Here is a 23,743-nt window from a genome sequence, read left to right as displayed (position 1 = left end):
TCTGAATTGACATCAGTTTTGCCGAGGAAAACTTTAGGGTTTCTTTGCGACTAAATCCAAGTTTCTGAGGCGATTAAGGTTATTCCAACAGATATCCATTGAAATGAACCGTTTTGTGCCCCTAACTGTTTTAACACTTTTCAATCTGTTTAGAAATCTGTAAGCACACAAATTTTAATGAACACTTCCAACTGAAGATGACATTTGAATGTGTTACGAAACATGTTCTCTTACATGGCTGGATAAGCTTGAAACGCCGTGATGTCTGTGAAGTTTCAGTTTATTGTCGAAGCAATATGAAAATCTGTTTAATTTCTCCTTGCGTCTCTTCAGTCTTAATTTCTGTAGTCTATCGCAGCTATGAGTTCCTTGTGAATACGGCCAAGATTATTGGTCGTCTTATTGGAATCGTGCTGGTGGGGTTTCACTGTTGGCCTGAATCATAAGCAGACGATATAACTGGTTGGGAAGGCCTCCGTTAGTTTATGCCCCTTTTTGTCTATGGATTCTCAGAAACAGTATCTTCAGAGGAACTTCAGAGAAAAGCATTCCAACAAGCCAGTGTCACGAAAAACTTTCGAGTGGACGTGACAGAAAAACGTAAACAAAAAAAAAAAATGTAAAATCGGTTAAGAAGAAGGTTTTTTTTTTCTTGGAGCTCAAAGCTCATAATTTTTTCTGTTGGTAACGAGAGTACTAAATCATTTCTAAGACCTACTACAAAAGTTCAAGTGTTTTTTTTAAGGTGATGTAAGTTGAGACTGGTCGGCACTGTATGTTTTTTTTTTACTGTTTGGACGCGTGACACTCGGTAAACAGACTCACTTCCGGGTCTGACACGTGTGCAGACTTTCATCGCGGTGGATCAACCAGTCCTCTCGTTTCAATAATTTTCCTCTTTGTCGGACCTTTACTTTTAATCAAAACACGGAAGTTTTAAGGACGGTGCCTACTTTTGTTACTGCGCATACGATCTGCGCATCTCGAGAAAGTCGGGTTTCCTATGGGTGGTGCATACTAATACAGAGACATTTTTGCGTGGTTTAAAACTAGAGAAAGCAGAACTTAACAAGTGCTCTTGGTATTTAAAACGAAATTAAATTAGGGATAACCATGCATTTTTCAGAGATAATAAAGCTTCAATTTGATAAAAATGCCATACATTGCTCTGTATTTTAGCACTTTTGAGAATTATTGTTTCTTAATAATCTCTAAAATATGCGTGGTTACCCGACAGTTTTCTTTTTGGATTCCAATAGCCTTTGCTAACATCTGTTTTTCCCGCATAGTAATAAACTGCACCAAAAAACAAATCCTTAAAAGAGGTTTTAATCGAAATATTGAATGCGCCCACCCCTCTATTCCCGACCTCAAAATCAGTGCTATGTTTGAGTTTTTGACAAAGATTCATTTCATAGGAAAATGTTAACACTCGGGTGAAACTGTCACAACCAGTATGTAGCTATTCACGGTAGTCTCAATAATAAGGCCAACTGGCCACGGTTAGACAAAATCAGCCACAGAAGCATGGTCATTTTATTACACAACTAAACTCGGTTAATTTGGCATGGTAGTTTGGCGTTACAGGTTTGCTTTCTAGGCTGCATAAATTAATAGTCAAGGGGTCATCTGAACGGGCTCCTCCTCTCTACTGTCACGCGAGCTGACAAAAATCACGCCCTGTTGACTAAGTTTAAAGGGGCAGTGTCACCAATTTTTTGTGTTACTTTGAATAGCCAAAAAACATATTTGAATCGATAGAATGGTCAAAATAATGGTTCAGTTTTGTTAACAATAACACTAATAATGCACAGAAACTAGTATTAATTATCTCTTGCTGGGGATGGCTAGGATGGAAATGGATTGCAACTTGAAAAAATTGGCCAGATATTTCAAGTTCCTCCTGTGCATTGTAGAGAAGTCGTCAAAAACTGCATATAGTTTGTTCTTCCCCGGATAAATCCCTTGATATTTCCTTCTCGGTGCTCTAACAGCAATTTCATGTTAGAAAAAAGGTTCTTTGTCAAATATTTGAGCCATTTTGACGAAAATATAGCAAAATCGCCGTGACAGTGTCCCTTTAACCTGATTCGCAATTTTCCCTCAGTGCCCGGGAGGGGGTAGGGGGTGGGAGGGGGGCGGCGCTTGTACTGCCTATAATAGCCTATAAGGGGAACTATTTTTCTAATTTATTTTATTTATTTTGCAATACTAAATAGCTACTTACACTACTAACAATACTTGCGCTACTGACAATACTTACCACGCGCACAATACTAACAATGCTGACAAAAACCAATGCTTACATACCTACGTACTGTACATACAATACTGACAATATTGCCGATACTTTTTTAATAAATAAATTAATTTATAATTACATTACAAAACAGTAGTAACACTATTACTGTCACACTTCAGTTACAGCAATCACATGGAATAAATACAATACAGAACATTTTTTTAAGCGGAAAATTAAAATAAATTATAAGAGAAAAAAATTACATGGTTTATGGAGTCATGGCTGAGAGTATCAATTTAAACTTCGTGAGAGGCAAAGCACACGAGACAATTTGAAGGAAGGAACTCGAGGTTAGGAAAGTCAAAACATTTTGAACATCGGAATCCTTATCCTGCATTTTGCTGAGCCAAATAAAATATCTTACGATTAAAAAAAGAGGTGCACTTGTTTATTTCTGAAAGAATGAGGCTTCAAGCCCAATATTATGGCTGGAGTAAGGTGGATAGCCACCAGAAGCCGGACGCCGCCTAGCAAAACCAAAAAAAAAAAAAAGGATTAGGCTTTCCACAATATTGAAAGGTGGACATATTATCTTCTTTGAGGCACTTTTTTGAGCTAGAGGTTGATAGAAGGGTGAGGATTTTACTAGCTGAAGTATAGAAAAGGGTATGGGATTGTTATTTACGTATTTAAAAGGGTCAAAATATCTCGAACAGAGCCACCTTGAAAAAGATACAGTTTTTATGCTGAACGTGTGTGAAAGGGGTAACATTTTGTACAGAAAGTACATGAAAGGGTTGCCTTTTCTGTCAAAAATGATATATCAAAGGGTAAGGATTTGGGGTTTGGAGCGAAGCCTGCCCGTAAAAAAAAAAAAAAATATTGAGTACATCCTCCCCACCCCCCCGGGCCTTGATGCTACTTTAACACACAGACCCAAAAGAGCTCAGTGGTATTAAATGATCTACTACATTATTCACAACACAATTAACTTTGATTCGGGGTGATTCAAACCAAACAAAAATTCCTGAATTCGATAGAGAATAATAAAAGCCTAATGCAGCAAATATATATTTAAAGTAAACTGAGTCAGAGACTCAAATCTAGAGCCCAACCAAAAGAAGTAACATTTCTTCTTGTCGTTAACATTACCCAAGCTACGGTTCCTTGTAATTGATTTGTCTTGTCACGTATTCATTTAGAGATGCGGTGACTCTAACATGCGATAAGGCTCCATTTTCCTTTAGCTTGGTAAACCATTTTCATTGGAAACGCCCAATTGAACGAGGAAGCAATAAGAGGAACTGAGCGCTGTTGAAATTGGGCTTGATCGCACATTTGTAGCGCTCTTTCATTGATCTTAGAATGTTTGAAGTTTTTATTTTATTGTAGCTGAGCATGAAGCACGCGGCTTTGAAGGCGATGCTTAAGTGTCTTTGCTTCCGTGTGTGGTGCTAATTCAGGGAAAGTGGGGTGAGGGCACTTACTCGGCGGTGAAGCTTAATAGGGGAACGGGAAGCAGTATAGCGGGCACATTGCATACTTAGAATATCAGAAGCCTTATTGATAAAGATTGGCAGATGAGCGACAACAACAGGAACCAAGTGGTTTTTGATATCGATTAGGAGATGAGCGACAACACGGCAGGAACCAAGTTGAAGGAACAACTGCAAACATGAATCGATGGATCATTTAAGGACGGTGCCTACTCAATAACACCGGAAGTATTTTTGTTTGGTTTATCACTATGCGGGCAAAACAGATCTTAGCAAGGGCTATTGAAATCGAAAAATAAAATTGGGGGTAACCACGTATTTTTTAGTGATAATTAAGAAATAATTGTTCTAAGAAACAGTAAAATACAAAGCAATGTATGGCGTTTTTTTCCCAAATTTAGGTTTTATTTTCTCTGAAAAATGCATGGTTACCCCAAATTTTCTTTTTGACTGGCAAGAGAATTTGTTTAGTCCTGCTTTCTCCGCAAATTTTTAAACTGCGCAAAAATATCCCTGTATTAGTAGGCACCCTATCCATAAGAAACCCGAGCATCTCGTGATGCGCAGAAAGTATGCACAGTAACAAAAGTAGGTACCGTCCTTAAGCTTTTATCCTTTGACAATTTCAACCCACATAGTTTATTCAGTTCTTCGTTGGCTGAATCTCTGTCCCATTTTATCAGTTTTCTAGTTAGACGAAACTGCCGAATTGCCAGCTCCTCCCCGGTCTTGGCAAGGCACCTGTTAGAAAGAAGAATGTTTCAGGCAAGCCCCTCAATTATATACTTTTTAATTAACGTGAGCAATACGCGCACGGGTTATTGGTTCAGCAGAAAGAATGCGTTCTTATATTACAGAAATGATTCCATCAATGTTCTCAGTGACACGCAACGAACGGCAATTTCTCTTACTACTGGACCAACCCCTGTTTCCCCAATAAAGTTCGGGATATAGGGAATGTTAATACACAAGAGAAGAAATAGGCTTCCTTCAGACAGGAGAATTCCCCATTCATCACCCTGTTTATTGAAGAATAATAAGCCTTTTAAGAACACTTCACTGTAAACATCAAGCAAAGTGGGAAATGAAAATTCTCTACCCCCACTCAAATTTGGCAGGCAAAGAGATCGTCGGGGGAGGGGGGGAGGGGGGTCCAAAACGTCCTTTATTAACGTCCTTACTTCGTTATTGCCATGGTAACATCAGTTGTTTGTTGCCCCACAAACTCTAAGTTTGAACTCAGAAGCTGCTGTGAAAAGTGTCAAATGTAAGACACCATTTCTTCAGTCTGTTAATATACTACAACTTAAGACCTACGGCTAAAGTTAAAATATTTATTCGACTTTTATATGTGGCTTTTGGTTTTATTACTTGTAAATAAATTAAACGGTCAATAAAGTGGACTGTGTTTCAGCCATTTTAGTTGATGGACAAAACAACAACGCAAGCAATTCACTGCAGATTATGGGCCAAAATTGGCCGTAAACCACTCTTTCCGATGTAGGTTCAGCTCATTGCTCATAGCTAGGGAACCCATAGGCCTTCACAAGTCAGCGGCCAGCGGCGTTGACTAAAGTAATTTCTACGTCGTATTATTATGACCTAAAGTCCATTTCCTGATTACTGAAACTCCCATTAGTCAGAAAATCACACTTAACTTGCAATTTATTTTTTCCAAACCCTTTTCAATGCTAGAACGTTGACAACTTTCATAAATCACGAGAGACGTGGTTTAATGAAGAGGTTATAAATTATCATCCCAGTGCAATAAAACTGTCGATTATTGCCTCTGTTCAGAGACAGAGTAGACTGGTATACGTACGAATTGAAACTTGAACAATGTTAGGCTAATGTTTTTCAAGTTTTCGCATTTTGTTTTTCCAAAATGCGTTAGAACAGATCAGGAGTTCATATTCCTTTCAAGAATTGAGTTGATTTATTTCCTCTCGTCATTCTAGAATTATTTGGCAGCTGAAGGTATTTTTGTACTCATTTTTAACAAAAGAGACCAAATACCTCATGATACTTCCCCTACCCATAGTTTGATCAATTCGGATTCTTTAGCTGAAAATTTAAATTGCAGAAAATTTTAAGGACCCGATTCTTATTCCCCGAATTTGCGTGCTGTTTTTGACTTTCCGAAAATACGCTTTTTTTCAGCGCTTTTAAAGTCGTGTTTGTTTGAAGCGAGATGAAAGCACATGCGAGTGTGAAGCGGGAGACAATTAAAAATAAAAAAAATAAATAATAATAATAAAAAAAAAAAACAACGCCTGTACGCACAGCATTGTTCCGGCCCCCATTCGCATCCCCAAATCCCGAACAATCACACGGGCTCAGATTATGTGATCGATACAATAGCATTGCTACAGATAATTTTTTACTCTCCTCCGATATCTTTAATTTGCATAACTTGTTTTCACTGAGCTCATTCAGTTCGTAACGCCCTCTCTTTAGTTTATCCAGTGCTAACAGCGAACGCCGGCTAGGAACAACAGCATCGAACTCGATCCTCTTGAAGACACAGAGAGAAAGCTGGTAAATTACCAGTAAGGCCTTTTTCAAGCCCAGTTGGAAGTATCCTAGTACATCTTTCAACAAAAATTAAAGCAAACGAATCAATATATTTCTTTTGCTTTTTATTACTTTTATTTAATGTCTTCACCCCTTCTAACATAAATGTTATTGCTGTGTGCTGCATGTCCCGGGGTCAGTTTTCTGGGCAAAAGATAACAAACAAACCATGATTTGGTGAAAATGGCTATGAGCAAAAGTCTCATAGCCCCGTTTATTTTATATATAAAAATTGAACTAATGTATGGCTATGAACAAAGGCACCATAGCCACCTCAGTAAAGGTGACGGCAACCAAAACGTAGGACTAGGAAAAGAGGAAAGGGCCACGGGGAAGAGGTGGGAAAAAATAAAAGGCGGCTGGATTCGCTCAGAAGTAATCTGCTCAACGAACGTGGTGCGTGTCTTGGTGTAAAGGTGACATGAACGCTAGAGGGTGGTACAATATTGTACCACTTTGGCCATATAATAAACTTTTAGCGACAATTAATACTTCAAAACACGAAGTCAAATACAGAAATGGCCTCGTGAGCAATTTTGAGGGCATTTTACATGGGTGCCGTTTTCAGTTCAGTCATGACTATAGCTAATCATATAAGGAAGATTTGACAGTTGCCTCAACTTTGAAACATTTCATAAACAGCAAGATGGATTCGGAAGGGCTTTTTGTCGAGAAACTCAGAAAATTGCGAACTTTAGCCAGAATGTATGCTTGAAAATTTTCAATGCTTGGAGTTCTCTGGCGATACAATAAACAAGTCAGAAACCCACGATTGTGAGCGTAATTTGTCACCCATGATATTAAAAGGTAATCAAATGGTTTACTCGTGAAATTAGGAAATAATTTCACTTGCCTAAAGGCTCAGAAAATTATTAGAATTTTGACAAAACGGGCGTGAAATTATTTCGTAATTTCACTCGTCACCATTTGATTACACATAGTTATTGGAACAGCTGCTTTCAGCTTCGGCTTTCACAGAAATTCACCTACTCAAAGAATTACCGCAACAAAGCGGATGGACGGCTGTTGTAGACTCCCGATCCCTGAAAGATTTGTACAACTGCATACGTACTTGTTTTGGTTGCCTTAAAGTTGAGGAATGCTGACAGTCATACAAAGCATGTTGGTCCAGCTAAACAGATGAAGTAAATAAACAAAAAGCTGCTGTTTTCTAAAAGTATAAAACTAGTTTCTCTTTTCAATGCTAGCCGGGTTACACTGTCCTATCCCACACGTTCAAGTCCACCTCCCTAATTTGCTTGAAAAAGTTTGATAAAAATGCGCTCGTTTAGCATTTTACTCTTAGTTGCCTCGACGTTTGCCTTTCCCTTGGAAGATGGAGATCGTCAGAAACGAGGTAATTTTGTCTCTTTTGACACCAATTTCTTTCTCCGGGTATTGTAGTCAAAGAATAGTCCACCCTAAAATAAAACTACCTTACATAACATCTTAAAATAAAATAGATATTTTATATAATTAATTCGTTTTCGTTTTTTCCCAATTTACGTGATTCTGGAATATTTATTCGTAGTTACTTTATAAGTTCCAATAAAAATCGGGCATCTAAAAGTTTAGGCTGAAAACGTTTTTCAAGGGGTTTCCTCTTGACAGTTCACATTGCACACTCTAATAATTTTAAACTCTCTTGGTTTAAATTATAACATTTATACTTGCTTTGGAGTGCGGTGCGAATGTGTTTTGGTCGCTTAAAACTCTCCAGACCAAAGAAACCAACTGTAAAAGCATAAGGTCGTGTCGCATCCTTTCAAAAAATTCGGTTGGATATACAGACAACAAGTTAAGATCCCTTTTATATCAAGTTCATCAATCATTAGATAGTGTTAAATAGAGTAAACCAAACTGATAATGCAAAATACATGTCAGTGACGCGCAGGATATCTCTAAAGCGGGAAGTTGATAGAAATTGTACATGATAACTACCGTCTCTGAGATGATACAATGAAGAAAATAAACAGGATTACGTTAAGTTTTTGACCATCTTCCATAAAGATATTTGCTTTGATATTTTCTATAGAGGCTTGATTTTTTTCTTTTCACCTGAGAGTCGTGATTGAATTTGCTATAATACAGTGAATTTCAAATTTTTTTTGGAAATGACGTTTATTGCATGTTTATTCCAATACGTTTTTCTGATTGGAAATATTTCATCTGCTGCCATGCTTTGTTTGGTTTTGCCACTGTATATATGACGATTTCGTGAGTTCCACATCTATGTCACATCAGTTTTTGGACAAAGGATCTGGTACTGTAGTAATGGACAGACAAGACTATTTAAACGAATGCTACCGACAATTAAACAATCAACAGTTCTGCGAGAAAGTCAATGAAGATCCTACCGAAGGTATCAAAACAAGGGATGGTTTTCTACCTCAAAAGGCTTCTTTCTGGGGGCATTATATTATAGACAAAGAAACCCACAACTACTTACCCCTCAAGATCCCAAAGCAGGTTGTTGTTATATCCTGCCTAAAATCCACAAAGCTGGAAATCCAGGTCGACCCGACAGGGCTCAAAAACGGCTGATTGGTCGACAAAAAATTACGTCACAACGCTAGAGTGGCGTTATTGCGCATGCTTGCGTTTGGATATTCCATCACGTTTTCTTCGATGGCGGACCAGTGGCGAAGGAAGTTGGCGAAATAATCGTGTATTTTCAAGACGTCTTCAAGACTTTAGACATTCGATTATCTGAAGTAAGGAAAGTGGAAATGAAAAAGTGGGGTGGGACTAGTAAATCCGGTTGTGAATTGCTGTTTTCGTGCAGTTTAATTTACGATCAACTGCGTCAAAGCGTTGGCATGCAAGGTTATGTGTGTTGGCCATTGACTTTTATTTATCTTGAGTGGCTTTGAAAAAAGCCGTTTTTGGTTGGAGACTCCTTTGTGGTGAAACTGCTGATGAACGACACGGGATACTCTGCTAAAGGGCTGAAATCTTCGCACAGCACGGCACGTTGAACTTTCTCTTTGGACTCTTTGGCTGGCTTTGGCTTCACGTTTGCTTTAGGGCTGTAAACCTTGCCATGGCCGTTTTTTGGATGATCTTTACTCGACTGAAATACGTGTCCTCATCAAAGTCTGAATCCTCGTCTTCGTCGCAAGTTGTCGTTTCTTCGTCTTCGGAATCATGAGGATCTTCGCCATTTTCATCGTCACTGCCATCGTCTTCCTCGATCTCGTCATCTCCAACTAGATATCTGAAAGCCAAGGAAATATCAGGTCAGTTTTATTTTGGCTTTTTCCAGTGTGGCTTTAAATCATAACTTTATGATGTCAGACATGTCACACTTTGTGAACTGTTGACTTTTCTCCTTACTTGGACTAATGAAAACCGCTACACTCGGACGGTTTTTTCCTCGAAAGTTGTCGATAGATGCTCTTACAGTGTACTCCCAAATGTGGACAGTTTTTAATAATCTCAAGTTCTGAGCTGTTTGAATGAATGATTGATGAAGTTTTTAAATATGTTTAAACTTGCTTGCACTGTAGTCTATCAACTTCGAGTCGTTTCAAGGTGATATTATTTTATATTTGGCTTCGTTTGTTGTTATAAGCTTAATTATAAAATTATGCCTTTAAATTAAAAAAAAAAATTGTACTAAATAAGTAGAACGTTTTGTGATAGATTGTTTATAATTACCTTGTCAAATCACCGCTATTTTGACAACTTTACAAAGTTTGATAATTTTGACAAATTCAACCGAATACAAAGGAAGCTGCGTGTATTTGTTTTGTATAATTTTCATCTTGTAACAGTGCACAAATTCAGGGGTGCTTGATGACTCAATCTTAGTAGCCCAGCTTCTAGCTGCCGTGCATGTTCCAGAAGTATTAATTTATCACCCTTTCAGCTTTGCCCCCTTTCAAAGTTGTACATGCAATTAGCGCAACCTGACTCAGCCTGCTGCCATGAACAATGACTGAGTCAGATTCTGTTTTAGTTTAATAGCAAGATTGGGTTTTCCTAACCAATACAAATGGATTTGCTTACTTATTGAATGTCAGTGCTAGTTCCTCCATCCTCTGTTGCAGGAGAGGATAACATATTGGGCATTTAACTTCTGTCATTGAATAGCTGTGGTCCATGTTGTCCTTTTGTTCGAGGATACATCCTTTGTGGAAGGTGTGTCCACAAGTTAAACGAAATGTATCCTTGTCAAAGTCATTCTTGTTGTGACACATCTGGCTATCGCACGCTGCTGTTGGGTCAGGTTCATGTCCAGGGAATGCATACCCAAGTGGTAGAGAGCGCTGATCAAGGGTTGCATCCATGACTGGGAAATAGTATGACTAAAAAAGTAAGTAAAAATAATTTTTACTTACAAATTAAACAATTATTGTTTAATTTGTTGAGGTATGGTGGAATAAAACATGATGCATTTGCTGTTTGTCTGTAAATGGATTGGATATAACTACATTTTCTTAAAGTATAATTCCAATGTTATAATGCTGTTATTATTTTAAATTAAAACATGAAAAGTTTTCCCAGTACCTGATACTTTCTCCTTCCTTTTGGTATTTTTTGTACCATCCCTTGGCTGGTCCAAACCTTTTCAAAAATACTGATCAGAAACTCTGCTGCCACAAACACTAACTGAGCCAGATTCTGTCTCCCTCTACCCCTTGAGTACATGGGCAGGAACCACTGAACAAAATCACTGTCAAATCTTCTGCCACTTAAAGCATGTGCCATGATGCGGATTTGACATGGCAGTGCCCACACAGGTACATTTCTGATCAAGAAAAAAAAAAGCAAACAGCCGATGCATAAATAACTGAATAAATAAATGTCGTAGCTCAAAAGGAATTTCAAGTTAGTTAAATTTATATTAACCTTTGTTCCCTACATTTGTAGTAATGAAAAATAGAAATTATTAAGCAAGTTTGAAATCACTTTGACATAAATTCACTTAAGACTTGTCACTTCAACATACTTCTCCTGCCTGTTTTTTTTTTTTTATACGAAAAATTGCATACTCATAGACCTTATGATAAATGACGCGGACATTTTAATATTCTTTTGTCTGCATTTAGTTTAGCCCTTTAAGCCGTACATGTATTCAACGCATAGTTTTCTTTTGATTCTTGAACTCAAGAACAAGGTAAGTAGGGCTAATTTGAATGCAAACAAAGAATATTAAAATGCCAGCCAGTTTTTGCATACGGTCTATAGACAAGCTTTCTGTATACAAAGATCTGATAGATACATCATACAGTGTAGATAAAAAAATTTTATTGCAACAGATTTTGAAGTTACATACAATGAAATATACACTGTATATTAAATATAGAGTGTTTATTTCATGTGATTAAATTTTAATCATCACATGATACTAATCTTTGATAAAGCATGTTGAACATATGGGGCAATAATAAATTTGTAACAAATAAATTTTCATTGGCATTTTACAAACCTTCTTAAGACAGAGTGGAAAATTTCTACTTTCTTCTCAGTAAACATTTGTAGGTGTTGTTGTATTCTGGAAATAAGCTCCTTGTTCTCATTTAGGTGGTACACTATGTCTGACAGCTGGCACAGGGTAGCCTTGTCATAATTACGCCTTCTAAATGTGATAAACGTCAAGGAAGTTCGCAGTAATGCCACAAGCCATGCATTAAAATCACCACCCCTGAACACTGTGTTGTAAAAGAAGAAGAGCAGTGGAAGGATTTCATCAAACAAGTGGAGGAGTAGCATATACTCAGGATCCTTGCAGACCTGTCCAAACAGCTGAAGAACTTGCTCACGGATTATCGTCCAGCCGCCAAATGCCACAGTAGTAAGTGTTGCTATTTTGTGAGCTTTGGGTTTGTTTGGCAACACCTAATAAATTTTAATAGAAAAAAAAAAGATTTGTGGATGTAAGAGAGTAAATTTACTTTTGTGTACAGAATAATACATTCAGCACATCCAGCATGTCCTGTAAACTTGAGTTGTTTCTAATGTTACCATACCAATACCTTGTTTCTTCCAAAAAGTGCCTTGTACAGTTTTGCAAAGAAAGGTCTAAACAGTAACACAGTTGATTCATCTCCATTCAAAGATACATGGAATGGTCCTTGCCAAGGAATAAGAGAGGGGATTGGGCTTGACGGATTAACCTCGCTCTTCCACTGTAGATGAAAATACATCAGAATAAAAAAAGAGAGATCAGTGTTCATGTTACATTCAAGTTAAATGTACATTGTATCCTCCCCACTTTTATTGTAAACTAGCCACATGTACATGTGTACCCACAACAAAGAGTGAATTTCAGCATCTTTTCTTGCACAGCAAAGGGAGTCGAATAGTTGGAGGAAGGTTTAGTGGGGATGATAATAAAAGTGGTCCAATATCCAAACTGAAAACATTGTGCAAATTCAGAATTAAGAAGCTGACTGGTAAGGAACTGTGTTCAAATTAATTTACTCTTGCTGAAAAGGAGATCAATGAGCACATAAATGGTTCAATGGCCACCTTTGCAATGATTTTCTTGTTGTATTTCCATGTAGGGTAGTCTCCTGTAATGACTGCCACAAAGTGACTGAGGTATTCCTTAAGTTCAGGGGCTGTATGCAAAAGTTGCTCCAGAGACTTCTCATAGTCTTGCACACTCTTCAGTTTTTGTTCAAACTCATCTATCAACCATGTTGTCTTCAACAGTTCCAGTTCATGCCTGGCTTCATCAGAGTAGACCCTAGAAAATTGAATGATATAACTCTTTCTCACTGACATTTTCTTTTTCTTGGGTCATTACATGGATAAATGCTTGTAATAATAATAATGATATTTATCCAGGGAGCCCACTAGCCCTGGCAGTTTTCAGTGGGGCCCTGCAAATTGTGTTAAGTTTCTACAATAATGTGATTAAAAATGTGCATACTTCATATGGATAAAAGTGCATGTACAAACACAAGTCTAAGGGTGGCACTTTTTTTCCTTTTCTTTTTCTTTTTTTTTTTACCGTAGGTTTTCACAGCTCTCCTTGGCATCAGCCATCTTCAGCGTTCTGTGCTCTGGGGACAGTGTGGCCATGTAGCTTGAATTGAAGTAATGTGAAAGAGATCCAGAGAAATGTTGAAGGATTGCTTGGACAGAAATTCCTCCTCTGCACCTTTGGATAACACCATTTTTGTTCACAACATCAACAGTACGATGGACATTTTGAATTTGACATGGTCTAGGGACTGCTAATACAGATTTGTGGACATCAATGAGTCCAGTGCACATGTGCCAGGCAGTACTTGTTTGACTCGTGGTCGGTTGATGGGATGCATGGATGAAATGGATGTCATCCTCGATCAGTATGATGAGGGCTCTCTTCTACATGTACATGTAATGAAACATTTATTGAAATGAGCAGGTTGATAGACATTAAAACCTGGACCTGTTGAACTGTATAGTAATTTCAAATAATTAACTCGCATGAGTGCTCATGCACTATTGCATTTTGCTGTCTGGAAACTTCAGAGGTAATGGTCAACTCAATTTCAATGTTCAGTAATGTAAGTTGCTTAGATTTTTTATTACTATATTTCCTCAAGTGAGTGTTTAGCATCATTTTGTTTGGCTTGGATTTTGGACAATTATTTTTATTCTTGCCATTAAATGAGAAATAAGTACACCCTTTCATCTTGATCTTGTTGGAGAGGGTGCATGACTGGTTAACATGTAACAAGTTATTTGTTGGGGCAGTACAGTATCTGTATGAAATAACTTTTTGTTACCCAATTTTGACTTTGAATTTTTGTTCAAGGGCAGGTCCTTTGAGAATGACAAATCTGTTTTTCTGCAACAGATTTTCTATATCAAACCAACTTTTATTTCATGAACAACCTGTAAATGAGCTGTCGAGATACATAAACAATGTATGGTCTGGTATTGTCAAGGCAACAGATCTGGTTGATAAATCATAGCATAAAGCAGCCTCGACAGATTTCATGACCCTGATTGGTGTTCATTTGAGGTGTTGGCCACTTAATTGAGGAAAAAGTTATTTCAATGTATACCTGAATTGCTTCTTGTATGACCTTTTGAATTTCCTTTTGGTTTTTGGTCGCCAGTTCTTTTTGGTGGTTACGAACTGAATTGGGATGGACAGAATATCCCATCACTTGGCCAGCCATAAGGGAATTATAGGATGCCCCTGAAAACTTTAAATTGAGGCCATTTGCCTTTTGCAGTCTGTTGTTTTTCTGCAGATGAACACATGAGTCATTCCATTAGAATCTGTGTTGTGTATATAACAATAAGTAGTAGCTGGGGTTGCAAATACTTTTTGGGGAATCTTGTATGTAGGCCTTTTCTGTGTATGCACTTCTTTGTTTCTTGGGTAGCTTTTTTGTCTGATCTTATCATTTTTATAAGAAAATCTCCTTTGTTCCCTAAGGTTTTGGTTGGCAGCCAAACTGTTTTTATCGGTACATTTTTTATATTCTTATTTTCCAGTTTTGTTTTGCACTTAAGAATGATTTCTTAAACAAATGAATGAATAAACATGATTTATCATTCAGGGATTTTAAGACATGTACATGTAACAAACTACCTGGTTTCGAAAGAAACTCAGATTATGAAGAATGGCAACAACTCTAGTTTTTTGAAGATTCCTTCTTTTCAGTGATGGTGTTCTCTTGTCATCATTATATATGGCTTCATGTATGTCTTCAAACATTCCTGGGGAGTGCTTGTTACAAAAGGCTTCCATTTGTGAAGGGTTGTAAAGGCTTGCTCCACCACTGGCATAGTGTCTTGTGAGGGCCGTATGGAACTGTTTGAACAGTGTACTGAATGTTGTGTCTCCTTTAGCAAAATGATTTTAAATGAGACTGATTAAAATATTATTTACATTGTACAGGCCAGTTATTAAATTAATGTACTGTATGCTTTTTTGTAAGACACTGACAAAAGGAGAGCATGAAGGAGTACTCCTTATGGCCTTAGAATCTTACAAATATATCAAAGTTTTATTGTGGACAGAAAACATTTTATCCCAGATATATATTTCTCTCAGTTTAATAGTTTTAGTTATTTTAATGTACAGATATAATGTTTTAAGTAATTTTAATCTCTCTTTGTATGCTATGTGGCACAAATAGAATAATATACAATAGCTTTGTGCAAAAAGTAATAGTACTAGATGTGCCTTCTTACAGGTGCTGTATGCAAAATCATTGGAGTAGAGGAGAGGGCTTTGGGTGGGGGGGGGGGGGGGGGAAGGAGGTTAATACACTGGGAAATCTGGTTTTGGTTTTACCTTTAATTTTCCTCTGAAGTATTAGTGTTTCATTTTGGAGTTCATGATTCTTGTCCTGAAGCTGCCTTTGCATTTCAACCAGCTGAGCATTTTTCTGTGAGATGTCTGACAGTGTAAAATCAACAGAATTTAAATTTTTGTTAAAAGTCTTTAATTAGTGGGATTATTTCATCTTTAAACATATGTAGCAGTTATGTTGGGCAACAACATTCACTTTTTTAAATATATTTTTTTATTTCTTGAGTATGGCGTAAATAATTTATTCTCTAGAGACATTGAGCTAATACCTTCTAGATTTTTTAGAAGCATCGTTTCTCTTTCCTTGTACTGTTTCTTTTCCTCTTCCAATATCTGTACTTTTTTCATTAGGTCTCCATAGTTCACGGTCTCATCACAGGACGTGTATGAGCGCTATACCGGATAAAGCACACACTTTTGAAAAGAATTTATGCGTTATTCTTCCACGGAACAAAGAGGGGAAAAACAGACAAGTAAAGCAATTAAACTTATTTACCTTTTTTGGCGGTGTGTAATTTTCTTTTGAACAAATTCCCTTGTCCTGCTCCGCGGATTTCAGGTGCTTCCGGCATATGAAAGTGCCTGGCGTAAAACCTGTCGCCAGGCAACTGTCAAACACCGGAAACAGACGTTGTGGACACGGGACTGTACCACCGACACATGTTGACTGGCTTTTCAAAGGGAAGCAACAGTTTCTTGCGTTTTCACGCGTTTTTTCACCATGGTGCTTTTTGCACAGCGAAACATTTACAGTGAAACCGGCGGATCGTGCATCTATCCCGTTATATGAACAAACATTCCCCCAACAGGTGGAACGAGGGCCATTTCTAAGGTTCCGTTTCTCGTAAATACAATACATAACGGGTCAGAAAAAAAAAAAACTTGAACACCGACTTGCAACAATTTAATTGCGTCACAACGACGCTGGTAACACGCCTGGCAGCCGCGGATTTAGGCGGGAATTTTGCGTGGCCAAGGAACAAGAATCAATAGATACACACACGGATAGAAGATATAAAACGATTTATTTAGCTTTCAAGTGCACAGTACTACAGCTGATACTACACTATACTGCAGATTTCATTGCCATTTGAAATCTCGTTGACATAAAATGAACCTTTCATCTATTAGCATACGATTCATAATCGCCATATTAGAGACGAATGAAAATTATCACGACTTAAAACACAACGAGAGCAGGAACTTTAGTGTTTTCTACTCACGATTTTGTCGTCCACCTCTTCGTCTTTACCAATGTGAGTGAAGTCCATGAACAAGAAGCATTTAAAAATTTTCATCAGAACGAATCAAAAGTCATATTTGATATGTTCCATAGAAATAAACAAGCTAAAAAAATTTTCGCTTCAAAACCTTAGCAAACGTGAGAGGACCTTATATTACGGCAAAACTGTACCTTAAATTAAATTCAGTAGCGCTACAAATTTCCCCGTTAGGGAGGTGTGTTCATCGCTTGAAAAACTGGAAAACGCTGTCTCGATCTCTTCGATCAGAGAAAAAAAATTGAGCACAAGTGTTTGTACAAGTCTGGCCGTTTGTTTTTGCGAACCAAGAGCGAGCAGGGTGCTGCGAGGGGCCGTTACAATGACGTATTAAATTTTGATTCGTCGTCCGCCATTTTGAAAATCGAATGGCGGGAAGAAGGAATGGCTCCCACTGCGCATGCCCAGCCGTTTTTGAGCCCTGTCGGTCGACCCATTGTCTCAGCAAATGGGCATCCTACTGAAAAAATATCGGAATTCGTTAGTTTCCATCTTAATCCTTTGGACAGTCACTCCCATCTTATGTAAAGAATACCACCTCCACGTCCTCCCCAGCAATGCCATACTTGTTACCCTTAACTATTTGTCATCTCTATACACGAACATTCCTACTAACCAAGGAATCAACGCATGTAGTATAGCTCTTGGTCAACGAACTGATAAATCCGTCCCTACGGATTCTATCTGCGACCTTCTAAGGATGATTCTGACTATCAACAACTTTGTCTTCAACGACGAACATTTTATACAGCGACATGGCACGGCCATGGGGACTAGAATGGCACCTGCTTACACAAACCTGTTTATGGGGGAATTTGAGAGAAAAGCACTAAAGGGTTACGCTGATCAACCGTTTCTCTGGGTCGACAACTTCATTACATAGCTCAACAACATCCACCCTACTATCAAGTTCACTAGTGAACGATCTACAACTTCTATTCCTTTCCTGGACGTTAATATTCAACTCGAAAATGGAAAAATCGAAACCGATCTCTATTGCAAGGCTACAGACAAACATCAGTATTTACTCCACTCCTCAAGTCATACTTATCATACAAAAAAAGCCATCCCTTACAGCATAGCTCTCCGTTTACGCCGGATTTGCTCCAAAGACGAATTCTTCGAACATCGATCAGCAGAATTGCTCTCGTATTTAACAAAACGAGGCCATAAAGACCGTTTTGTGAAAGAACAAATCTTAAGAGCCAAACAGATACCCATAAGTGAGACATTACAGGAACATAATCAAACCCAGTCCCCTTCACGATCACTTATAACCCAGCACTACCTAATATTCAAGAAATACTTCACAAGAAACAGCCTATTCTCAACTCCACAGATCGCCTTCAAAAAATATTCAAAGATAAACCATTCATCGCTTACCGTCGTTCACCAAACCTTCGCGACCTTTTGGTTCGAGCAAAACTAAAGAACACTAACACGACACCAAAGCTCACCCCTGGCACTTTCCGCGGCAACTCCACTCATGGATGTCTCACCTGCCCTTACATTGACAATGCAAGAAGTTCGTACACTTTTAGCAACACCGGCGAAACAAGACAAATAAAACAACATATAACCTGTAATTCTTCTAATCTTACATATATGATCGAATGTAAAAAATGTAAAAACAGTATATAGGGGAAATCAAACGCACGATCCGTGAAGGGTTCACAGAACACAGACAAGCGACAAACAACGCGCATCACGTCAACTCTACAGCAGCAGTCCCTAAACACTTCAACTCACCAGGCCACTCTTTTGCGGACATGCGACTCATCCCTCTCGAACTACAACCCACCAACAATGCCTCCCGCCGTAAGGCACGCGAGGCTTTCTAATTTATAGAGGGAAAACGTTTTCTCCAGAAGGCATTAACAGGAAAAACGAACGCGCTGAACCTTTGATTATACACTTTTATATTTTTATTGTCTCACATTTACAAGTACGCTGTCTTCATGTTATGTTAATTAGCCAATCATTTTTTCCATGTATTTTTTTAAAACTTTTATTTAAGAAGCCGTTACTATGTTTTCCTTCAGTATAGCTCTGGCCCTGGGGAAGACTCGAAAAAAAATTTGGCCACCAATAAATCTGCCCTTTGCCGTAGTGCCAGCCTTGCATTCAGTTTTATATTTTCACGTTCAAGTGACGCCTGGTACGAGGTTTTTCTCGAGAGAGATCCGGCATAATTACCAGCAAATTTAATTCCTGCGTTGTGTGGACCTCTGCATTCAAACGTTTTTCTAGTTTTTTGACGTTGGTAACTCCAACTGGCCATTACTCATTAAGAAATAAAATAAGAACTTAAAACATATCAATTTACCGTTGAAAAATGTCATTTTTTTAACTGAAATAAAACGGGTGACTTAAACAAATCTATAGAGTTATTGCATCCAAGCAACGTAAAATACTCTATTCCGTGCACCACGTTATTTTCTCCGATTCTGATTGGTTTAAATTGATCACGTGGTGTGGTTGTGTTCATCATCTTTTATAACCTGCTCTTTTATCCTTCAACATATCTTTAACCTAAAATTCTTATTTTTAATTCCTTCAAAATTAATTTTTCTAATTTACCCTAAAATTGATAAAACTTTAAGCCATCCCTTTCACTATCTGACCTACTGAGGCTATTTTGGTTTGCCCACAAGCTGGAGGAGAAAAGTGCCTTTAAAAGTTTAGTAAACCTTTCATAACTCAGTTAAGCGTCCAACCAGACTCCTGACCTAATGAATTCCTAACGTGTTCCAAACTAAATGCGGACCAAATACCGGCATTCTTTTTTATTTTTATTATTGAGCTACCACTTCACATACAACACTAACTACTTACATTTTACATTACCACTACAACTACAACTAATACTACGTCTCAAGTACATATTTTTATACATTCCCATTCAGTTTGATATACTTAGCTCATGAAATTATTACACCTACTAATTAATTAACCTGAACTTACAAGAATAAAATTTAAATTATTTTTTTTTTGTCAAAAAAGGTTTCCATTTAGCCTGTCCTCAGCAGCTATTAGTTGTTCAATCTTAATTTTTCTTTCTTTGCTTTCTAGGTGGGTCAAAAACTCGCATATTTGAAGGGGACATGATGCTGTCTGAGGAGGAGATTCAAGCGGCCGAGAACGGAGAGGACCCTACAAAAGTTGGTAGCGCACGTGGACTGACAAACTCAAACTATCGCAAGTGGCCCGGAGGGATTGTTCCTTACACGTTGCGTGATGACGCAAGTACAGCGATATAACCTTATTACCAATAGGCCATTTTAGAGTTGTGTGTTTAGTAACCTGGCCTTGGATTGGAAGCGAGGCTGGGGGTGACCTTGTTTTGATACAGACCACTGCTTTTCATATGTAAATGCAAACTAGTTAGCATGAGAACAGCATGATCTACATATGAAAAGCAGTGAGGTTTGTATCAATACAAGGTCACCCCCAGCCTCGCTTCCAATTCAACGCCAGGTCACTAAGCACACAACTGTAAAATGGCCTATTGCAAATGGCGCCGGGCCAAATTCAAATGAGAAACCAGGAGAAAACGCGGGGAGCAGGGGAGATTAATACCAGTACCAGTAAAAAGGAGGCGAGCTTTTATACCTGAGAGTTTCAAACACAAGGGGAAAAACACAAACAAACACTGGCCTGGAGTTTTTTGACGAATGTTCGGCATACATTCCCTTCGTTACAAAGGTTAAAATAAATTCTTTAAGATATAAATTTGATTTCAACTTTTACCCCGCCCATTAGAAATTGCAATTATGTCGCCTATCGTTTTTGCTCTTCTTTTTTTTTCTTTTAAATCATATATTTACGCAATATTTTTAAGCCGGTGTAGAGCAGAGGCGAAACATTTCTACGCAATGTTATCAAATTCAAGCCTCCATACAGGCATACGTTTCGTAGCGGAGGGCAAACAACCAGTATTTTAGGGGTCAACTCGTTCATCAATCGGGACTTGTGTAGCTTCATAGCACACCTACAGGGAGACAAATACATAAGGCTTTACTTCAACGTAAATTCTACCGTCGGACTTTTCAAGAGACCTTTGGAATTCACTAACTAAAAGTTTCGGATTAGAAGCTCCGCCCGAAGAAACCTTTTTGAATTTTAACTTTTGGAACCGAGAACGAAGTAAAATTAAATTCGAAAGGACATGTTGTTCAAAACCTCTGAAATCCAATCAAGAACGAACCATTGAAGTTTTGGGACGGTCTTATTAATTCACTTCATAACTTAATCGTATTTTATCAGATTTTTATTTATTCCATTTTTGTCCAAGTACAAGTACATAAATTAGTTAAAATCACATGTTGTTTTTTCTTTCGCCGACAGATAGCATATTCAAGAGAGGAGCTATTTTTGGCGCCATGAAGGAAATTTCGGAAAAGACGTGCATCAAATTTGTTAAACGAACAACTCAGCGGGATTACATAGAGTTCACTGTCCAGAGCGGGTAAGGATGGAAAGAAGGGTTGGCCAGAATTACATATAAATTTTCCCTCAAATCGCGTCAAGTTAAGGACGGTGTCGTTTATCACAGTGTGGGAAAAGTAGATTTTAGCAAGGGCTAATGTTATCCAAAAAGAAAATTGGGGAAATATAAACAGACATTTTTTTCGAGACTAAGGCAATAATTCTAATCATGACTTAACAAAATATGCATTTTCTCTCAAATTGAAGATGAAATAATTTCTGAAAAATGTTTGTTTACCCTTAATTTATGTTTTGGATTCCAATAACTCTTGCTAAAATCTGCTTGTCTTTTGTTTTTAGGACCATCCCGAGGTGCACAGAACGTATGAGCAGTATAACAAAAGGTTTTAGTGCAGTGCAAGCGTAAAATGGCTATTGCGATACATCTCCAGTCTTGATTTTTAGAGATCGCACTTCTGTAGCCAGGGAACCACTTGACTGGCTCAGCTACATACATGTTTTGTCATTCCCGATTTTGCTGATTACTTTTTCTTTTTGTTTTCCTTCTTTCATTTAGCTGCTGGTCAATGGTCGGCAAAGTGGGAGGAAACAGCAGATTTCCCTTGGTTTTGGATGTGGGTACCATGGGATCGCCGTGCATGAGATCGGGCATGCTCTTGGTATGTGTTCAGTGTTTTTATTGTTAATTATGTTTTGATATTATGTTTTCACTGTTTGGCCGTCATTTGCAAGTCACTCATGTTTTTGACCCAATTTCCATACACAGCGCTATTTCAAGCTTGTATTGAGTCGCAACCGTGTTAATGACTGGGACTTCGATTCATACTTACTCAGGCGTAATATATGAACTTGGTTATCTCTCCCTACTTCCACAACCATCGATTTGTTTTTTCGATTTGTCTATTTTCGTGATAGCGTGTACATGTGTTATAACTGTATTCGCGGGCTGTCATTAACCAGTGAAACATAAAATAACATCCATCTCAGTTTTCGCATCAAGGCTCTCAAGCAAAGCTAAGCAAGCCTCGAGAGCTTTACACGTGAACGCTACGTCTCTTTGGAACGACAACCCTCTCTCATATCTCACTTCGGAGAAAACGGAGTTAAAATGAAAAAAAAAAAAAAAAAAAAAAAAAAAAGATGAGACTAAACCTATTCCTAGACCATGGAACCAAAGCTATCCATAGAACATTACTGTAGCGATTTCTTTATTGTGTTACAGGATTCTGGCATGAGCAAAGTCGACCAGACCGTGATAACTATGTGGATATTATATGGGATAACATAAAATCAGGTGATTTATTACACAATAAGCATGGTTTAACATATATTCCTTCAAATGCTTTTTTTTCCAAGGATCAAAAAAGGAAGAATGTTGAAGAATTAAGACATGTTTGCATATTTTGACCAGCGAAAATGAATGCTTTTATATTTACTTGTAAATTGCTCTTTTTATTATCGAGCAAGCTGAAGCTGCCAAAGTCATAACATTTTTTATCAGTAGCCCATAGGCTCCTGCTTTAGTTGGCTGTTTCAAACATTATCATTTATAAATCGACGGCAGTTTTCTATGGTATATTTGACAATTATTTCACGAGCGCGTGTTGGATATGAGGTGATAGATGGCCAACGATGAGCGAAGCACCTCGTTGGCTATAATCATCTCATATCCAACCAGCATGAGTGAAATAATTCTTTTATTAAAAACAATCTTGACAGTTGTTGGTAAATCCTGTTTTAAGTTGCAACTGTTCTAGACTGAGATTGCTTGAACGCTTATATTCTTTTCTATTATCTTTTATTATAACCAAGATCAAAAACATAACTTCAGGAAATACTCTACGGGATCAATCAACAGTCTTGGTGTTCCATACGACTATGGATCCATAATGCATTACGGGAAGCGGGACTTCGCCAAATGGCCATGGCAAACCACCATAAAAGCCAAGAATGGTGCGTCCATTGGTCAGCGGAAACATCTCAGCCCACTAGATGTTAAACAACTGAATCTGTTTTATGGATGCAACAAGAATTAATAAGAAATAATAAAGCGTGACATTACTGTTGTTGACGTCACTGTTGTTTTTGAAATCTGAGCATCTGACAGGAAACGAATTCATACCCTTCACCCATATGTTCCATTGCAAGCAACCTTGAAGAGACAGATTCATTGCAAGAAATTGCAAGCTTAGGTATCTTTCATGAATGATACAGGTCCTGGGTACTGGAATAAAAATACAATACAGAACATTTATTAAGCCGAGAACTAAAATAAATTATAGGAGAAAAAAATTACATGGCTTATGGAGGCATGACTGAGAGTATCAATTTCAACTTCGCGAGAGGCAAAGCACACGAGACAATTTGAAGGAAGGAGGTTAGGAAAGTCAAAAAATGTTGTATATCAGGGTCCTTATCCTGCATTTTGCTG

At 37.9% G+C, this 23,743-nt stretch overlaps 1 protein-coding gene, 1 long non-coding RNA gene and 1 pseudogene across 3 annotated transcripts; 2 read left to right on the top strand and 1 right to left on the bottom strand.

The window, feature by feature from the left end:
- The first annotated feature begins 7,532 nt into the window (after positions 1 to 7,532).
- Positions 7,533 to 23,348, top strand: LOC146472768 (zinc metalloproteinase nas-15-like; annotated as a pseudogene). The gene is made up of 6 exons (XR_014866519.1): positions 7,533 to 7,669; positions 19,936 to 20,109; positions 21,211 to 21,331; positions 21,869 to 21,971; positions 22,535 to 22,606; positions 23,125 to 23,348. The product of XR_014866519.1 is annotated as a zinc metalloproteinase nas-15-like (transcript).
- LOC146472770 (uncharacterized) lies at positions 8,835 to 13,275 on the bottom strand. The gene is made up of 6 exons (XM_085118961.1): positions 12,790 to 13,275; positions 12,294 to 12,446; positions 11,747 to 12,156; positions 10,825 to 11,065; positions 10,324 to 10,622; positions 8,835 to 9,529 (listed from the first exon to the last, which is right to left on the bottom strand). Exons 1-6 carry the CDS (start codon positions 13,045 to 13,047, stop codon positions 9,325 to 9,327), a joined length of 1,566 nt encoding a protein of 521 aa, XP_084975087.1. The 5' UTR covers positions 13,048 to 13,275; the 3' UTR covers positions 8,835 to 9,324.
- On the top strand, positions 11,974 to 15,439 carry LOC146472769 (uncharacterized). The gene is made up of 2 exons (XR_014866491.1): positions 11,974 to 12,112; positions 13,282 to 15,439. It is a non-coding gene; the product is annotated as an uncharacterized LOC146472769 (long non-coding RNA).
- Positions 23,349 to 23,743: the final 395 nt, after the last annotated feature.

This window comes from Pavona decussata, unplaced genomic scaffold, assembly GCF_977016875.1.
Source record: "Pavona decussata unplaced genomic scaffold, jaPavDecu1.1 SCAFFOLD_96, whole genome shotgun sequence".
Taxonomy (NCBI): Eukaryota; Metazoa; Cnidaria; class Anthozoa; order Scleractinia; family Agariciidae; genus Pavona; species Pavona decussata.
This window is presented reverse-complemented; position numbering and strand designations above follow the sequence as displayed.

Excerpts from the sequence above, each read along its gene's own strand:
- LOC146472770 (XM_085118961.1), bottom strand. The coding sequence starts at position 13,047 with ATGTCAGTGAGAAAGAGTTATATCATTCAATTTTCTAGGGTCTACTCT. Across the intron at positions 10,623-10,824 it reads AAGGAAGGAGAAAGTATCAG|TCATACTATTTCCCAGTCAT; the intron begins GTACTGGGAAAA and ends TTACTTTTTTAG. Across the intron at positions 9,530-10,323 it reads CTAGCACTGACATTCAATAA|ATATCTAGTTGGAGATGACG; the intron begins GTAAGCAAATCC and ends CTTGGCTTTCAG.